Source organism: Cydia fagiglandana, chromosome 25, assembly GCF_963556715.1.
Source record: "Cydia fagiglandana chromosome 25, ilCydFagi1.1, whole genome shotgun sequence".
In the NCBI taxonomy this organism is placed as follows: Eukaryota; Metazoa; Arthropoda; class Insecta; order Lepidoptera; family Tortricidae; genus Cydia; species Cydia fagiglandana.
Window position 1 is genome coordinate 3,611,908 of NC_085956.1, and position 14,392 is coordinate 3,626,299.

The 14,392-nt window shown below is 38.2% G+C and overlaps 2 protein-coding genes across 2 annotated transcripts in view; both read left to right on the forward strand.

Annotated features, from left to right (window-relative positions):
• The window catches only part of LOC134676799 (uncharacterized), a 344,277-nt gene that overhangs the window by 171,700 nt on the left and 158,185 nt on the right, over positions 1-14,392 (forward strand). The window lies entirely within an intron of this gene.
• LOC134677135 (serine proteinase stubble) overlaps positions 1-14,392 on the forward strand; it is a 65,616-nt gene that overhangs the window by 34,152 nt on the left and 17,072 nt on the right. The window contains exon 3 of the mRNA XM_063535593.1: positions 7,908-9,074. Coding sequence (XP_063391663.1) covers positions 7,908-9,074 — 1,167 coding nt within the window. The remainder of the gene's footprint in view (positions 1-7,907; positions 9,075-14,392) is intronic.

Consider the following 14,392-nt stretch of genomic DNA (forward strand, 5'->3'; position numbering starts at 1 on the left):
TCACTGCTGCAGTAGGTATTGTAGCGCGACATAACTGCCGCTAATGTAGAAATCGATGTTGCTGCCAGGAATATTAAAAGCGGCAATGTGGCAATATTGCAGCAAAAAATCTTAGGGGTCATCCATTAATTACATCAGACGTTTAGGGGGGGAAGGGGGTCAAGAAAATGTGACATGTTGTGACAGGTGTGTGACGTCACACCAGCCGGAGAGGGGTTTGCCAAATATGACTAAGTGTGACAATGAGGGGGGAGGGGTCAAAAAACCTAGAAATTCGTGTGATGTAATTAATGGATGACCCCTTAAACCCAGCAATAGCACAGATTATATAATAGTTCTTACGAACAGATACTTATCTCTCAAACAAAACGCAAATACCTACCGTTTTGATACCTACACAAAAATACAATGGAGTGACCTTTAACGCGCCGCTCCCCGCACCGCGCGCACCGGCACAACGCTAGAGTTGCTGACGCTTAGAAATGATAAATAAATACCTACTTAAACAGCGGAGTAAAATAAAAGGAAAGCTAAATCTTAAATTATACCTTCCGATTATACTTTAGTGTTTGCGAAATAGTCATTTTAAAAGGTCATATGTCCCTGCAGTAGCCGCAGTGTTTACGCCGTTTTAGTTATAAACCGCGCAATAATCCCAGCAAGAATTAGTTTTAAAACTTCGTGTAAAGTAATTTAAAACCAGATAGACAGAGATTAATGTTACACAATAAAGAAAAATGATAGAAACGCCATGAATACAGGTAATTAATTATAAGTTAACCAGAGCAAAAATGAGTATGCACTTTCCGGTGTAAAGTTAACTTACTGTCGTTAAAATAAACATTTACCAAAATAAATTAAAAATTTGCTACCTATTTCAAATAGATAGGTATCTAAAACTATACATTTGTCATACATAATAAACATTACATAGTTAATTAAAGAAATTCAACAGTAGGTAAGTACTTACTACGTATTAGCTTGTAACTATCGTAAAAATTGACAGTGCGGCGCGCGGTGACGTGCGTACGTGAGCGCGCGTGGCAACCAACTGGCATGCTTTTCTACCGTGAACGGGAGCAGATTCGTAGGTATAAATCCAAGCTCGCGCGGAGAGTTCCATAGGCCTGGCTGTATGTAACTCTGTGATGAAACAACGCAACCTAATTGTGTTAGGGGTTTTTAGAATTGTCTCGATGAGTATTAGTTGTATGTCGTAAGAAAAGTATGTCGTACAGTCAGCGATAAAAGCTTGTACCAAAAATTAAATTTTTGCCAAAAACTTATTTTGAAGTTAAGAACTATATTCGTATAGGATGACTGCTATAGATATAGGCCACTCTTAATAATAAGGTTTCAATTGGCTTGTCTCTTTCATATTTTTTAGGAAAGGCCAATTTCTATGTAGGGACCAATTATCAGCAGTTACATTAATTATTATATATATTCTGCCGCTGCTTGTTATCAAATTTTGCGCATTCTCACCACTAACCCAATTCTATCGCTATAACAGCTAACGGGTTAAACTATCATTACGTCTGGTTAACGGATCAAACGGGTTTAGGCGACAGAGCGCTGAGCAAACATACATACGTCACATGTACCGTTCATAGTTCATAGTTAAGGTGCTATTCGGATTCAGACTACAACAGCGGGCGCAGCACGGTTCCATTTTTATCGCCTATCGCTATGCCCGTCACTTTCGCACTTACATACTTGTTAGAATGTGATAGTGCGATAAAAATGCGACCGTGCTACCGGCGCAGCAGTATAGGCCCCGTGCCCGTGCATGAACTATAGGGGGCAGCATATTAGGAACCGTCAGATTTTTGGCGCAAGGCATAATGGTAACATTCCATTTCTAACCGCAGCTGCATTACTGTCAATTTTACTATAGAAATTGACAATGACAGCGATGCGTTCAGTACTGGTAGTGCAGCTGCGGTTAGAAATGGAATGTTACCATAAATGTGTCGTTTATGCTTCCGATGTAGCCCACAAGATGGCAGAGCCTACTATGTCCAAGGAAACGTACCGACGAGAACGGTAGATGGTAGTTGCTTTGGGAAACATGTGCACATGTTTCCGATTCAGGCCACAAGATGGCAGCTCTCCAACGCGCACGGCAGATCGCGACATTACGGCCGAAGCATTGGTGCCGCAAATGTCAAAAATTCGGGCATTTTGATTTTTGCGACAGAAATGTCGCGCTGCAATACTGCTGCGGTAATTATGCCGACTGCATTATTGCCAAATTTAAAGTGACATTCCATTTCCAACTGCAGCTGCAATACTGTTCATTTTACTATGGAAACGCGTCGCTGTCATTGTCAATTTCCATAGTAAAATGAACAGTATTGCAGCTGCAGTTGGAAATGGAATTCACTCTTAATATAAACTCGAGAAAATTATATTTTTGACAGTCGGCAGCAATTTCGCTCCGTATTAAGTACTACAGCAGTAATACAAATGTAGTCTGAATCCGAACGGTACCTTAATTCCGAACAAGTTTAGGCGACAGAGCGCTGAGTAAACATACATACGTCACATGTACCGTTCACAGTCAAGGTGAGCCTGAGATGACACAGTTTTTTTGGTGACGGTGTTTTCACTAGCGGTTGATACGGCAAAAAAACGGCCATGTGCGTGTCAAGTCATGTATACTGGAGGATTCCATTGCATTACAAAGATGAAGACAAAGAAAGTAGCTCAATTTGAGCAGCAGCGTCTGGAAGACCTAGATGCTAAGCGTCATATCCGCAAGACGCGACTTAAGCCCTCCTACACATACACCCGCAACTCGGCGGGACAACCCCATTGCACATCGTGTGACCGCATCTTCAAGACAAAGTTTGGTTTTGCGAGCCACATAAGGGCGTTTCATAATCCGGATAAGAATTGTTGATGGAGTCGCCATCAGTGTTGCCAACTTGACATAATTGATGCCAGATCTGGCATATTTTCACTTGCTTTGGCACCAAAATTTTCCATTTAGCATATGGCATATTTTTTAGCATAATTTAGTCTAAGCCAAGTTTGCACCAACTTGGCAGCAACGATATGCGCCATCGCCTTATGTGGTTCATATTTTCATATGAATTTTGGCTTTTGTAGACGGATGGACGTCGACGGACTATATAAAGTTGGTCAAGCAGATCTTGTCAGTAGAAAAAGGCGGCAAATTTGAAAAATGTATGTGTTTTAAGTATCTAATTTCAAGTTGACATTTTAGCATTTTTTTAGCATATTTCAAAAAACTTTGTATAATTTTGGCATAATCTAGACATTAGTCTAGCATTTTTTCAAAATCCGAGTTGCCAACACTGGTCGCCATTGCCGGATACGGCAAGGAGGATAAGAGAACTGGAGGATTCCGTACCTTACTATAGTAAAGTACTAACAGTACTACTTACTAGTAGTAGTAGTAGTAAGTAAATAGTACTAGTCTATTGTAACACCTGCAGAAGAGTCTGTAAGACCAAGTTCGGCCTGGCCCCAATTTCACATCGGTGACAGGTGCGACGAATTGTAAAATCACTATTGCTGACGTCACAGGCATCCATGGGCTACGATTACCACTTACCATCGGGCGGGCCGTATTCCTGTTTGCCACTATCATTGTATTATTAAAAAAAAAACTTTATTATATCGGAAAAAAACAGATATTTCTCCTGCGAAGTTTCTGACAATTGTCAAAGATTTAGAAGAATTGTAGGTAATTCTTGACAGGTAATGAGTTATATGTCGGAATTTCGTGACAATTGTAGTGTTTCTTGTGACAATTGTCATAAACTTAGCAAGAGAAATATCTGTTTTTTTCCGATATCATAAAGTTTTTTTAAATAATACAATGATGGTGGCAAACAGGAATACGGCCCGCCCGATGGTAAGCGGTAACCGTAGCCCATGGATGCCTGTGACGTCAGCAATAGTGATTTTACAATTCGTCGCACCTGTCACGTTGGTGAAACAGGGGCCAGGGCCGACCACATTAGGGCCCATAACACGCGTAATCCGTAATTGCTCAGGTCGCCGTCATCGAAATTTAGTATGGAATTTATTAGTTCCATTTTATTTAATTTCTACTACGAAACGAAATTAATAACTAGCTTAAATCTAAAATAGGCCCCTGAGGCACTGTGCCAAGGATGCTGGCGGCATTTCCTCGCTGTATTTCTACTATTTTATGTCGCACTAGAGACTTTGTGTAGGCCATTTTGAACAAGTTGCCTGTATATTACAAGCTTTTACGTTAACTGCATTCTGTACATACACTCAGTATATATAGTTACTTATAGACATCCTTGGCACACTATCCTCTAGCCGCCCAGAGACCTATAAAAAGGTCTCCTGTTCCATTCTAATTTGAATTTTGTGTTGACAAAATAAAATTTCATTTTGCTTGGCAACGTTTGACGTATGGACGGCTAGAGGCTATATAACATTTTAAAACACGAAATATACCATGACAGAGTTAAATTAAGAAAATGTTTTTACGATGGTCGTGAGTACCTTAACATTCCTTACTAACTATGTACAATTAAATACATTAATATTAACATTTTATACGGTATATTAGCTACTGCGGTATACTGCACTTTTATTATTTGTATGGTCATGTGAGGATAAGAGAATTGAGTAAACTTTAATTCTGGAAAAGGAAAATTTCGATACCTATACAAATATTAAAAGTTTCCAAAATATAAATGTATTTCGCCATTTTTGGAACTTTCTGACGTCACTTCAGATAGTGAATGATGGTGGGAAAAGTTAAATATGTAGATCATAACGTGTGAAAGTCCCTTAGGGGCTGTCCATAAATTACGTCATCGTTTTTTGACGATTTTTGACCCCCCCCCCCCCTAAAATCATCCAAAAATTATGAATAATTTATGAATAGCCCCTTAGGGTGTTATTCCACATTGGACCAAGATTGGACAGAGGGAATACAGGTGGAATAAAATAGTGTTCCTTTTTTATAAAAATTGTCGGTTCGATTCCCGGTTGAGACAATATTTAAAAATTAATATTTAAATGCAGTTATGTTTCTTATTAAGGATAACGTTTCCTTTAAGTAAAATTAGCTACCTAACTTAAGGTTAAGGTACTTTCCCTCCAAGGCCCAAATTTTTTTTGCATGCTAATCTAATTGGCCAATTGGTATAAAAATATGAGTATTTACTTATTTGCTTATATGTTGCCATGCCCTTGTAGGGTCCATGCTGTACTGAATTAAAGTAAAACACCTGTATAAACACCATGGATTGCATCGAATAAATGATTATGATTATTGATGTCTTAAATTATAGTTTGTTTAAATTATAACGTTTGACCTGTATTGTTTGTTGTATACCCTACCTAGTATTGTCTCCCGTTTGTTTTCCTTTCTTGTTAAGAGTTAGTAGTAGAGGTAGTAAATAGCTCTTATTATTTACAAATAATAAATAATGTTGAACAACTAACATTTGTTTAAATGTTTATCTTTTTCCGCTGCTGACTGTATGTTTTAACAGTTTTTACGAGTGAATATGGTGCCGATTTTCGCCCGTCGTTGGACTTAGTAGTTCAATCACGTTATTGAAGATGGCGTTAGTAACTGTTTGAATGTAACGATGATAGATGTCGCACTATGTATCGATTTAAATCCTATAGTTGGTCAAGCAGATCTTGTCAGTAGAAAAAGGCGGCAAATTTGAAAAATGTAGGCGCGAAGGGATATCGTCTCATAGAAAATTTGAATTTCGCGTCTTTTTACTACTGACTGAATTACTGACAAGATTTGCTTGACCATCTATACCTCAAATGATAAATTACCTATAGAGATTGTAGGATTTGTAATATTCAGATGTTTTAACAAAATGTGACTCATATTAAGATTTCAGATATTTTAAATAAAATGTGACTTTTCTTTTTTCGGCCCTTCTAATGGTAATCGGTCAACGTAGCCTATGGACGTCTTCAACTCCATGTAACATCTTACATGCAAGTTTGTTAATCACAATATTTATTACAACTCTATTCTATTAAATAAATATAAAACAAAATTAAATTAGCTTAAAAATAATGCACGTCTTTGTATTATTTATGTGAAATCAAATTACCTAGCTAGGTATATAATTTGTTTATAGTCGTAAAATAGGCGTAGAGTTGGACTAGAAAAAGTCTGCAGCGGATTTGATAGCTCACGCAGTGTAATTGTTTTTAAACGTCATAATTTCATAGATGTTTGACGTTTAAAATAACACGTGCACTGCGTGGGCTATCAAATCCGTTGCAGACTTTTCCTGGTCTGACTCTAGGTACCTACCAGTGGCGGCGCGTCAAACATATCCATAGGCAAGCCGGGGTTAATTAGACTTAGGTACATATTATTATTATTTCCTTTACACCTCTGAACAAACGTCCAAAAACAGGCAAGCCGGTGGGAATTGGCTTTTATGGACGCGCCGCCACTGGTACCTACCTCTATCTTGTGAAGTCAAAATATAATTATTGTGATATTTATGATTATTCACAATAATCACCTAATTTAAAGATTTTGCTGATTTACATTATTGAACTATTTATTCATAAACAATAATACAATTAAAAATACACTACATAATCTAAACATAAAACTAATTAAAAACTAAACTTAAATATAAATATAAGCAAAATAATATAGACGAAGAAAAAAGAATTAAACTATTTAACTAAAAGCAGGTACCTAAAAAGTAAAAAACCTACAAATAAAATAGATTTATTGACCTTGTACCTACCTATAAGTTGTTGGATTAGGATTATTAGTTATATTTACGCAGCATTCTTATAAGGTACCTATAGTGTAAAATACCTACTTATTTTAATTTATCTATAGGTTACAACCCTTTTCATATGACTTGGTATTGTATTGTTGTGTCTAAAGCTACAAGCCATAAAATCACTTATGTCATCACCTGTATTATTTTACACGAATATATACATCTGGGTCACACAGCTACTTAGGTATATTGAGTTTGTTTACCTTTACAAATAGATGACATGATTTAAAATAAATAAATAAATCGATCGATGCTACCACAGAAGGTGAAAAAGAATTAAATATTTACAAATTAGTCTCATTATGGAATAACTTTTTGTCAATCGTTTTCCTAAAGAAAATGAAAATAGAAAAACGGATAGCTATTTTGCCAGTTGTTATCACTTCTATTTTTTACACCTAGTCAGCATTATATCGCAAATATTAGTTTTTAATGATAAACTCATTGATGCCAGTAATAATTAATAATCAACGAAATATTTTCATACATACCTATGTCTTGACTTCTTTGTTAAAAATTATAATTAAGGTTTACTCGGGTAATTCCGAATGTCGAAAACTGTCGGATAATTCCGGAAAGAGACTTTCATTATGATGGAATTTAGGGTGATTTTCATCTGATTTTCGGAATTATCCGACATTCGGTATTACCCGAATACACCAAGTTTTTGACGTGATAACGTCTTTTAAATCGATAAACACCGGTAGCATGCACGGAAAAGTGTCACGTTGTGGACGTATCTCCATGGTAACGTTACGTAATGTATTGCTAATACTTTCTTATGACGTTATCACACAAAATTATCGTCCGTAAACTGACTTTACAGACAACCATATTTTATAGTACCTAGTCCGTACCCAAAGGGTAAAACGGGACCCTATTACTAAGACTCCGCTGTCCGTCCGTCCGTTCGTCCGTCCCTCCGTCTGTCACCAGGCGGTATCTCACGAACCGTGACAGCTAGACAGTTGAACTTTTCACAGATGATGTATTTCTGTTGCCGCTATAACAACAAATACTGAAAAGCACGGAACGCTCGGTGGGCGAGTCCGACTCGCACTTGTCCGGTTTTTTTCCTATATTAAAGACTGATTTCTCTTGTTTCAGGTCCAGTGCCACTAGCTAGGAATATACGCCACTTGCCATGCATATCAAGAAGAACAGGCCAGGAAGGCCTCTGCATGTTCGCCATAGACTGCCTCAAAGCCAACGGCACACACCTAGGAACATGCATAGACAGGTTCTACTTTGGCTCCTGCTGCCAAGTACAGGACAAGAACGTTATACCTATAAACAACATCGAAGATAACTCCATAGATGGCGCTAACTTCGTCCATCCACAGACTGAAGAGAAAACTACAATAAAAGTTGAAGAAACAACTAAAGTAACTACTGAAAAAACTACGCTAGCAGATAAAATAGACATGGAGACAAAGTCTGACGATCTAGATAATAAGATACCTGATGATAAAACTACTCTTGAATTAGAAGCTACTACTAAAGCAATTAAACCTGAAGATGCTACGGAAATTCCTGTTAAATTATCTACATTCCAGACTGTCTCTGGAGATTTAGCCACGGAAAAATCTACGACGGAGGCGATAAAAACAACAGTTTCAACTACAGAACAAACAACAGCGAAGCCTAGTAGGAAACCTGTGCTTACTTATAAACCTAGACCGCCATACAGACCTACTAATTTCACCAAGCCTCAGTATATACAGCCAAATAGACCAAAACCTACTAAACCTTTATCAGTATACAACACTACTAGAAAACCTATCTATCGCCCTACCCCTAAAGTGCCTATTACTAAAAAGCCTTTACCAATCCCTCCTAGATTGAATATTACTATTCTACCGCAATCTACTAGCTCCAGACCTATTTTCACTAGACCACTTTCAACTATAACTTTCATAAACGCAACACAAGAAACTACGTCAACAACAACGACAACTGAAGCTCCAACAACTGAGAAAACTGTTGAGACCACTGAAATAATAACCGAACCCTCAACAACATCAACATCTACAACTACTACAACAACAACGACGACAGAACCACCAACAACATCAACAGAGCAACCAACAACAGCTCCTACTACAGATGTAACAACCACGGAACTTGTCACTGAAATTCCGACTTTAAAACCAGTGACGGAGACTGAGATTCCAACGACAGACAAGTCTACAGATTATCCTCCTTTCGTGACGTGGTCGAGTACGGTGGACGCCGCTACCAGAGCCCCTGAAAACACTACTACGGCTTCTGATGGTGAGTTTTATATTCCTTTATAAGGATGAATCACGTTAAACCGGGCCGTGTCCGGGCCGGAGCTTCCGACGCTTACTTTCCTATGACATGACAGGCGATCACGTGATCCTTTCCATAGAAAACGATGCGCTGGAAGCTCCGGCCCGGACACGACCCGGTCGGTCTAACGTGAGTCATCATTTAGGCGGAGGTCACTTTCTGAGCTCGTCACTTTCTGAATTCGCCACTTTCTGAGTTTTATCACTTTTTTTAGCATAGTGACTTAAAAGTGCTTCCTAATAAAGTGACCAACGCCGCCTAAAGAAGGTACGTGTAGGTACAGTGATTAGTACTGAATTTTTGGGTATTTTGACGGGACTGGTTAGGGCTGCATCCACACATTTTTCCAAGAATCATAAAGGATGAATCACATAACGGGCCGTGTCCGGGCCGGAGCTTCCGGCGCTTACTTTTCTATGACATGACTTTCCATAGAAAACGATGCGCCGGAAGCCCCGGCCCGTACACGGCCCGGTCTAACGTGAGGCATTCTTTATATGAAAAACAGTATTAATCATCCTGTAATGACTGTGTTTACAAAATTTGCGTGAGGTCCGTTGGGGTCAAACATCTAGTAATGGATTCTAAATAATTGTTTCTGATCAAGATGGGAAGTGGCTCGGAACAGCGGTTTTCGCGAGTTCATTGTTCTTAATTTATTGCCTTAAATTAAATATAAGAAGCTTCTTATTGTTAGTTACTTCTCATGAGTTTGTTATAATTTTTTTAGAAGTTTTATAAGTACCTGCAAATTGTGACCATTCGGCAAAGTTTTCGGCAATATTTCCGAGTTGAAATTACCTAAATTATTATTATACTGAGACTATCCAAATAATAACAGTTTTTAATGATTCACGGTTAGTTTCACTTCACTAGACTTATATCGACCGGGATAATTGTTTATTCTTTATTCAGACACAGATTGCTCACTCTATATTAGTTTTGGTACCAAATAGACTAATATTTTCATAGTCGACATCCAGCATCGAGTAGCAGAATTATTATTATAACTATATTAGATGATTATTATAACTATATTAGGTAGAGTTTTAAAAAAATGCTGATACTACGTTGTAGGGACGGCCACTTGTCAATGACAATGAATATAATTAACTTCATAATTCCACGGTATATGGAATTACGGTCCATATCCCGGTCGATATGTCGGCGGCCGATCGTAAGATCAGGCATATCGTGAAATTCCTAGGCATATCGTGAAACGTGAAAATCTTTGACTCGTTCCCTGAGTCGACGAAGCCCCGCATAGCGGGGCTCGTATTTCTGGGCAGTTTTCCCTTCGGGCATCTGAAGCAACCTAACGAACCTATCCTACCTATATATTGGTTTAATGTGACTATCGTCAAAACATTACACAGGCACATTACGATCTGCCTGATCTTATGATCGGCCGCCGACAGATAAAAGTCTATCAAAATAATGCAAATGGCTCCTTCAAAACCTGACTCATTCATACCACTTTCCTCCTATTAATCTGGTTAATCTAGTAATCTCTATGATTAAATACAATGGTGCTGCTATAAATCATCTGAGAACTGTTATTTTCTATTTGTTCCTTATCGATTGATGATAAATCAAATGACTCGTGACATAGTCCAAGAGTCTAAACCTACGAGTACGTAAAGTCGGACCAAAAAAAGTTTGCAGCGGATTTGATAGCCCACGCAGTGTAAGGGTCATTTATACGTCATAATTTCATAGAAGTTTGACGTTTAAAATAACACGTGCACTGCGTGGGCTATCAAATCCGCTGCAGACTTTTCATGGACTGACTCTATGTATGTTTGTAAGGGTCTAATCTTGCAAGTTAAATTTTAACCACTTCCCAATTTCTAATGAAGCTAAAAAATTTGCATACGTGTGTAAGTCGGGTGACAATGCAATATTATGGTAGCATTGAGCTGATCTCATGATGGGGACAGGAGGTGGCCATGTGATAAAACAATGCAACCTAATTGTGTTTGGTGTTTTTAGAATTGTCTCGGTGAGTATTAGTTGCCTGTAGAAAGTAAAGTACAGTTCATCGATAAAAGCTTGTACCAAAAATGAAATTATTGACAAACTAGAAGTTTTACGGAATATTAAAGTATTGTAGGAAAATTGTATATAGCTCTTAGCCTAATTTATTGGTAAATGAGTAATGCCCAGTCAATGATCGTCGAGATCGTGGGCGCACAAATCAATGATTATTTTAACACAAAAAAGTAGGACAAATTTTGTAGTAAACAAAGAGAAATCAATCTTAATAACAACGGTTTAAAATTGAAAACTGAATGCTATAATTTTATCTTAGTTTCTTTCGTTTTCGTGATTTTTTTAAGGAAAACGTTGACCGGAGGTGTCATATTCGTGTGAGTCACTTTTAATGTTGAAAACTCAATAGAATTTGAGTGTTTGTTTGGTTGCAAGCAAAAAATTACTTTTTATTGAGTTTTTAATAGTTTGAATTATTATTGGATTGAGCGAAAACACTTGAACTAATGTTTTTTTAAAGTTCTTAAGTACAATGTTTTTCCCATTTTCATTATCAACTTAAAATACAAAACTCCTTAGCATTAGGTTTTACACGAATGTACATAGGTAATCATGTATTGTTTCTTATTTAAAAAAATACACTTTGATTGCACTAAATACCTATAACCGGAACATTATAATATAAACTATAAATATTTCCAAATTAAAAGAACGCTTTGGGAAATATTGCCAATTGGAAACAAAGACAAATTATGTTTTTTTTTCTGTTCCGGGATTATTATGCTTGGTATTTTAATAAAACCATAAGCAATGGACAATGACGTCAACACCACAACGCCGCAGTATTTACGACTCAACACTAACGCTGCTGCCTTTAAGGTGACAGTCCATTTCTAACCGCAGCTGGACTACCGATACTGAACGCGACGCTGTCATTTTCAATTTCCATAGTGAAATTGACAATAATGCAGCTGCGGTTAGAAATGGAATGTTACCCTTAAGGTGACAGTCCATTTCCAACGACAGCAGCACTACCATTCATTTTACTATGGAAATTGACATAACACCGACGCGTTCGTACTATAGTCAGTCAGACCGTAAAAAGTCTGCAGCGATTTTGATAGCCCACGCAGTGCAAGTGTCATTTTAAACGACAAACTTCTATGAAATTATGACGTATACATAACACTTACACTGCGTGGGCTATCAAATCCGCTGCAGACTTTGTTCGGTGCGACTCTAGTAGTGCAGTTGCGGTCAGAAATGGAATGTTACCCTTACATCCACGGCTGTGACCGTCATCACCATGGCAACAATTTAAACTTATTTCCAACACTAATCCGAATTCAAAATGTTTCGTAAAGAAAGTGAGCCCTAAGTTTCACTGAGACAATGCGTTTGGCCTCGATACGTGACCGGCCTGTCAACAATCAGCGGATCTGTGACAGTATTAATGCTTTTACTCTTCATTTCACGGTCTTAGTGTCTAGTTTCTATTGACTGTCTGGGGTTCGAATCACGGTGAGGGTAATAGGGTATTTGATAGAGATGCAACGGATAGTTGTTTGGCTGGATACTGGATACCGGATATTCGGCCTGACCATCGGCCGAATATCCGGTATCCGGCCGCCGAATATTCGGCCAGCGGAACTATCCTACATTTCAGTTTTACAGGTGCGCATTCTGCAGGTTTGACCTGTTTCCTAGTGAACGTTCGCGCGGACACATTTCTAGGTTCGAAATGAGTGCGCGTGCAAGTCAGTGGAATTTTTAAATTGTTTTAAAATAATAAACAAGTACGATTATGATCAAGACTGTTTCTTAAATCCAATTAGTTTATTCCGAAATCAAGCGATTTTACTATGCGGTATCCGGCCGGATACCGGATAGTAAAAGAATATCCGGTGCATCTCTAGTAATTATTTAAGGATGGCTCACGTTAGACCTAGCCGTGTCCGGGCCGGAGCTTCCGGCGCATCGTTTTCTATGGAAAGCATCACGTGATCGCCTGTCATGTCATAGAAAAGTAAGCCCCGGAAGCTCCGGCCCGGACACGGCACGGTTTTATGTGAGTCATCCTTAATGTCTGTCTGGGGTTCGAATCACGGTGAGGGTAATTATTTATATGATATACACTTGGGTTGTACCTAAATATTTCTTTTTATTAAATAATTAATCATCTAATTTTATTTGACTTGGATTTTTTTTCTTCTTCTTTGTCGTATTCTCATGGACGTGACCACAATGTGGATACTTTTCACCAGTGCTCTCCAACCTGCTCTGTCTTGGTCCCAGTGCATGCTAGCCTGCAATACGGCGTTTGCAATTTTTTGTTATGAATTGCAAAATTTAATGAGATAGGCAACCTTTACCTACCCCAGGTATGTCCTTAAACTACGTCCAAGACCACCGGTGGACGGGCAGCAGCGTCCCTCAAATTCGGTGTACTCGACTGCGATCGCCAACCCGCCTGCCAAGCGTGGCGATTATGGCATTCACCCCCCATAACAAGGGGGAGGCCTATGTTCAGCAGTGGACGTCTTATGGCTGAGATGATGATGATGATGAGGCAACCTACCTAAACATTCTAAAGAATTACATTTTAAAACACTTGGTAGTTTAAAAACTATATTTAATTGAGTAATGCACGAAATGTAACAAAATTATTATATAGATGGTCAAGCAAATCTTGTCAGTAGAAAAAGGTACGAAATTCAAATTTTCTATGAGACGATATCCCTTCGCGCCTACATTTTTCAAATATTCCGCCTTTTTCTACTGACAAGATCTGCTTGACCAATTTTAATACCTATGACCCAAAATAAAATGATAGTAAAAGAAATAATAATGTAATTAAAATTTGATTATAATTTAGTAAAAAATAACAAGGTTCGGCATGAAACATTCAAAAATAAAGCTTTAAAAATACGCTTAAAAGCCTTAAAAACATGATATCGTTAACCTCACCACGGCCAGCGGACCGTCCCGGCTTTTTATCAGATAACCTAGAACCGATGACATTGTTGTTCGTAGCGTCTCAGGTTTCCGTGGTCTCGCGGTTTGTTGTCACGACAAATAAATTAAATAAATATTGTTAGACAATGTTACTATCGAATAGGCCAGGAGGCCGTCAAATCAAAATTCTTCTTCCTGCTCTTATCCCACGTTATGTGGGGTCGGCACAACATGTTTTTCTCTTCCATTGTCCTCTGTCCTTCGTCCCCTCAGCACTCACTCCATTCTTTCTCATTTCCTCTTTCACACAATCCATCCATCGTTTTTTGGGT